The sequence below is a fragment of the Octopus bimaculoides genome, chromosome 30, assembly GCF_001194135.2.
Source record: "Octopus bimaculoides isolate UCB-OBI-ISO-001 chromosome 30, ASM119413v2, whole genome shotgun sequence".
Classification (NCBI taxonomy): domain Eukaryota; kingdom Metazoa; phylum Mollusca; class Cephalopoda; order Octopoda; family Octopodidae; genus Octopus; species Octopus bimaculoides.
In genome coordinates this window covers 786,476-791,786 of record NC_069010.1, presented here as the reverse complement: position 1 = coordinate 791,786, position 5,311 = coordinate 786,476, and the positions used below count along the sequence as shown (strand labels likewise).

General features: G+C 34.7%; 1 protein-coding gene across 2 annotated transcripts in view; it reads left to right on the top strand.

The window, feature by feature from the left end:
- The first annotated feature begins 1,844 nt into the window (after positions 1-1,844).
- LOC106882816 (adhesion G-protein coupled receptor G6) overlaps positions 1,845-5,311 on the top strand; it is a 31,293-nt gene continuing 27,826 nt past the window's right edge. For both annotated transcript variants that reach the window (XM_052978146.1, XM_052978147.1), the window contains exon 1: positions 1,845-1,999. In XM_052978146.1, coding sequence (XP_052834106.1) covers positions 1,981-1,999 — 19 coding nt within the window. In that variant the 5' untranslated portion in view covers positions 1,845-1,980. The remainder of the gene's footprint in view (positions 2,000-5,311) is intronic.

Below are 5,311 nucleotides of genomic sequence, written 5' to 3'. Positions count from 1 at the left end.
ATGTATGTATGTATGTATGTATGTATGTATTTATGTGTGTATGTATGGTTGCAGGCATAAAGTTGTTGAATCGCGCTGCTTACACGAAAAATAGAACACAGTATTGACTTATAACCCTCAAGTGAATGGATGAAGTGTTGAAGGGGGATCAATAACTCCTGAAATATGCATCTACACCCATTCCCTATTTCTCTATCTTCAATCGCATTATTTACATGTATTCATATACGGAACGTCATAACTGCCATTGCGCCTCAAAATTCTATCTGCAGATAAAATTTAACGGTCTACGTGTCTGTCTATCTGCCTGTCTGCCTGACTGTCTGTGTGAATATTATAAAACCGCAGTAGTCGCTCTGAGAAAGTATCATGTACACTGCACATATTTCGTCCACTGCTCATATTCTGTAGCACCAGACGTTTATACGAGACGCTTTCTCAGACAGAATATTCCAGTTTTATGGCCTTCTTGAAGTATAGCCAACTTAAGCAGGTTATAAAGATTGCTTATACAGTAGTAATATGTCTTCTGTCGCTAACAACTAATATATGTATATTCATTTATACTGCATCATCGTCATTATCGATATCATCATCATTATCATTTGACTTCCGTTTTCCATCTTGCGTTGGATGGATTGAGAAAATCCAAGTTGGAGAAGTACACAGTGCCCTCTCTTCACAAGTCCTCTTGAAAATTAAAAGACTACAGGTGAGCGAAGAGAAGAGTGAATGTGAGGATTTAGGCAAAGTGATCTACTTATTCATTCATTGCTTCTAAATGTTCATCGACTATTTTCTTCTTGCTCAACTTTCACTCCATTCGTTTCCTCTTTTCACCCATTTTCTCTTCATTTCCTCTTTTCTTCTCTTTACTAATTCTTTTCTTTTCACTTTAGTTCCATTATTCTCATCCTTCACCCACTCGTTGTTTTTCTTCTTTTTTCTTTGTTTTTTTTTTATTTGCTTCTTTCTCGCCTTTATCATTCTTTATCCCCCATCGCCACAACCTAAGACTAGAAAACAATAAATAATTGAGCAAAGGCCATTAGATTTTTTCCAACCATACCTCGCCTGAACCTTCTGTACACTCAAAAAGGAAACTCATATCAGCAATAGACTGACTCGACTAAGATATATATATATATATTAATAGGAACAACTCACCACCGCCAACTCAACTCCGCCGACTCAATACCAGGACAACTCAACACCAGGAAAATTGATTAACAAACAATTTGTTTTATAACATTATCAGAAATTTATACAAAATATTAATTTTAATACATAGCTTGAATAAAAGAAAAGCACAACTTTTAAAATTCTAATAAAAGTATTTAATAAAGGATTATATTAAATTAATAATTATATATATATAATTATTTTAAGGGAGAAAGTCAAACCAAGACTTATCTCCTCCATACTGAATTAATGTCCAAACATTACGAAGCTACCGAAAAAAACTCCACAAATACATGCGATTAAAAGCGAACTAGTGAGAAGATATTTAAAAAGACTCCACATTAATTGCGAATTAGGTAATTTCAAGAGTTTCTTCTCTCTTCAGCGCAGTATATGCAAATAAATACACGAACGAGTGTTAATACATACCTATGACAAAGCGAGTTTGCACGTCTATACACAAACGTTTGCAAGTATAGATTCATATTAAAATCCTCACACGTCCTATATATAATTAAACTAATTATATTTATTTATTTATTCTGTCTATCTATATATCTATCTATCTATCTATTTATCTATCTGTCTATCTATCTATCTATCTATCTATCTATCTATTTGTTTATCTATCTATGTACGTATATTTATTTTTATTTCAGTTCAGACAGAAACCAAACGATATTTGCTATTTACTCCAAACTATATAGCAAGATAACTAATAAACAACTGTGGTGCAATATCTCCCAAGTTTTAAAAAAATCCCACACTTTGCGTAACTTCGGAGTTCAGCGAAGTCACATGAAATTATTTGATGAAAGTAAGTATTGTGTCTCTTATGTTTATCACCACTACCGTCATAATTAGCTTTATCATCACCATTACCATCATCTTCGCCGTTGTCGTCATCGTCATCATGAGTAGATGATACCACAGGATACATACACACACACAATCGCACGTATCTATTTATTTACATTTTCTCGAATCGTGGATAATTTCAATAAATCAAAAATTCATTTTCAACTTTTCTTCGTTCACTTTCCTTCTCCTTGTCCCTACTGAGCTGTTTGTCTTTGCTCATTTTCTTTTTAATTATACCAATTACATCGAGGGCAAAAATGTTTTCTACTTACTCTGTAGAGAAGTAGAATGTCCAGGCTCTACTGGATTGAAAAATTCACACAAATCGTACGATTTCCTTTACTCAAACAGGAAAATTATTTAATGCCACAAATAATTTTCCTGATCTCAAATTTATTTTGTGCGATGTGGTCACGTTCATTTTTGAGCTAGGAATGATAGATACATGTGTGTGTATGTGAGTGAATTATATATATTTTATGTTTATATATATATATATATGTATCTGTGTGCCTGTAATTCAAAGTACGTACATATGAACGTGTGTGTAGGTATACGCTATTTCCAATTTTGCTTCAGCGGACAAGTAGTGACTTCCAGTTGACTGTTTTAACTGCTGTGATAATGGATAATCCAAGCCGGTAGATGATGATCGAGGCTTTGGTCATAGAAACCACGAGGCTCCTTGATGTTTGAGCCACAACAGCAATTGAACCAGAATGGTCATAATTTCAAAACAAGCGTTCATAAAGAACTAAAATCCGTCTGAAAATGAAATGTATTATACGAACTGACTTCACAATCATTCAATGTGTGTATACATCCTTTGGAGACACTCTGTATATGTGTGTATGCGTGTGTATGTATGTGTTTGTGTATGTGTCTGTGCGTGCATAAGCATACATGCTTTATACATATATCATCAAGATATCGTAAAGAAGAATCGACTATCATACACCTTCAAAATTTATTACATTATTACTCTCATTAAACGAGAGTAATTCTCTGATTGAGGAGAATAATACAGTAATGAATACTTTAAAAGATGTATAATTCTTCATTCTTTTTTTATGATGCCTTCATTATATACTTTGTATGCTGTGTGAAATCCAATGAAGCGAACTCTGGACTTGCCGTTTAACTGTTTATTTGAAACATTTCTGTATGTTCTATGTCATTCGATGTGGTTAACCAGATCTGGATTATGTTAGATAGACAATAGGTTACCTGCCCGGATTCCAAATTCTTATTTCTTTACGCTTTATACATGCATGCATACATGTGTGTATGTGTGTGTGTGTGTGTGCGTGTGTGTGTGCGCGCGTGTGTGTGTGTGTGTGTGTGCGTTTGTATCAATAATAAGGACCACAAAGATTCATACATACAGTTTCGTTCCGCAGTCAACCACGCCTTTCCATTTCTGCACCTCCATGTTTCCTTCTGCTGCAATTCTGTGCACACTGCAGTCTCATGCATCTTGGTATGCGTCTGGCAGCTTCTTCAGGGTGCTATTAACATCGTTTCTGCTGGTTAGGAAAACAAGTGACTAACTGTCCAAGAATGGGTCACTAGGCAGCAAATGTGGTGAATGGTAGTATATTCTGTATCAGGTTACTTACTGTATGTTGATGTTATTGCTGTTGCTACAATTATGATCCCTATCACTCTTACGACCACAACTTTTCTTCTTATTATTATTATGGTTAATAACGAGCTATTGCACAATTAGTTAATTTTCTAATTTTATACTTAATTAAAAATGTATGGATATCGTTGATTTTATTATTCAGTTTACTTACTTAGGAGTTTATATTTAATCAGCTACGGTGTTGAGAACGTCAGAATTTAGACTATTCTTAAAATACTAACACCACGTGTATGAAATATTTTGGTTGGACTTGTTTTTAGTTCAGATGGAATCTGAAACGCTATTAATAGCATCCTGAAGAAGCGGCAAATAACTCCCAAATGCACAGCAAGATACAAAACTTTGGAATGTGCCTAAAATTTTCAACAGACCCACATGTAGGTGCAGAAATGGAAATACGTGATTGACTGCGGAGTAAAACTGTATATATGAATCTTTATTCTCCTTATTCTCAATTTATTATTTCTTTTCTACCGACAATATGCAGTCTCTATAAAGATATATTGATTTACCGATGTGAAGATCTACTGAGGATAGTAAAATAAACTAACTGAAGTTTTTCTACACTCACGGAGGTTAGCCAGCTTTATTGACCGGTAAAAGTGAATACGGTACCCGCTAGGATTGTATATCCCTACCAACCTAATTTGAACATTTACCTATATATATATAAATAATATATGAGTATATGCATAAATATGTACATGTATGTACATACCTTCATCCACATGTATATATAGATGCATATCTGGGTACATGACGTTGCAAAATACATGGACAAAATGATAAACAGGGTACAGAAAACACACAGTCCACATAAGAGCATTTCCTTCATCAGCTGCCACCATTATAACACTGACGTTTCGAAGAGTTAGGGCAGGACGCATCGTTAAAATGACTCTTCCCACGGACACAAATTAAATTTGTTCCATGGAGGATAGTGGCGGACGGAAAACAAGACAGGAAAACGAAACAGTGAAATAAACACACAAGAAAGGCTATACGGCCAGACGTGGAAAAGTATGTGTATATGGAACGCTGTGAAGCACGAACTGGAAGGACGAAAATGTACGTGCGAGCTTGGGGAGACTAAGATATGAAAAGAATGAGTGACTGGACATATGTAACCAGTAAGGGGTAAGGAGAAAGAGTGGTAGAGGGAGAAAAAGGGGAGGAAGTAGAATATAAGTGAGCAAAGAGAGACCGAGAGAGATATATGTATAATAGTGAAGAGGAGAGGCAAAGAACAGTAGAAGGAAGAATGAGAGGGAGAGATAGATACAAAGATAGAGAGAGTTGCGTCAGAAAAATAAAGTTCAAAACTTACATGAAAGGGTAACACGTGCGTTCGATCGTGTAATACAAAAAATATATTCGTATATGCATATATATGTACATGTATGTACATACCTTCATCCACATGTATATATAGATGCATATCTGGGTGTATATATATATATATATATATAGAGAGAGAGAGAGGGAGAGAGAGAGAGAGAGGGGGGAGGGAGATAGATAGATAAAACTTACTTGGCTTTCAATCATATAATGATATATATGATATATATAGATATATGCATACATACATACGTATATGTACATACTTACATGTATACGTAT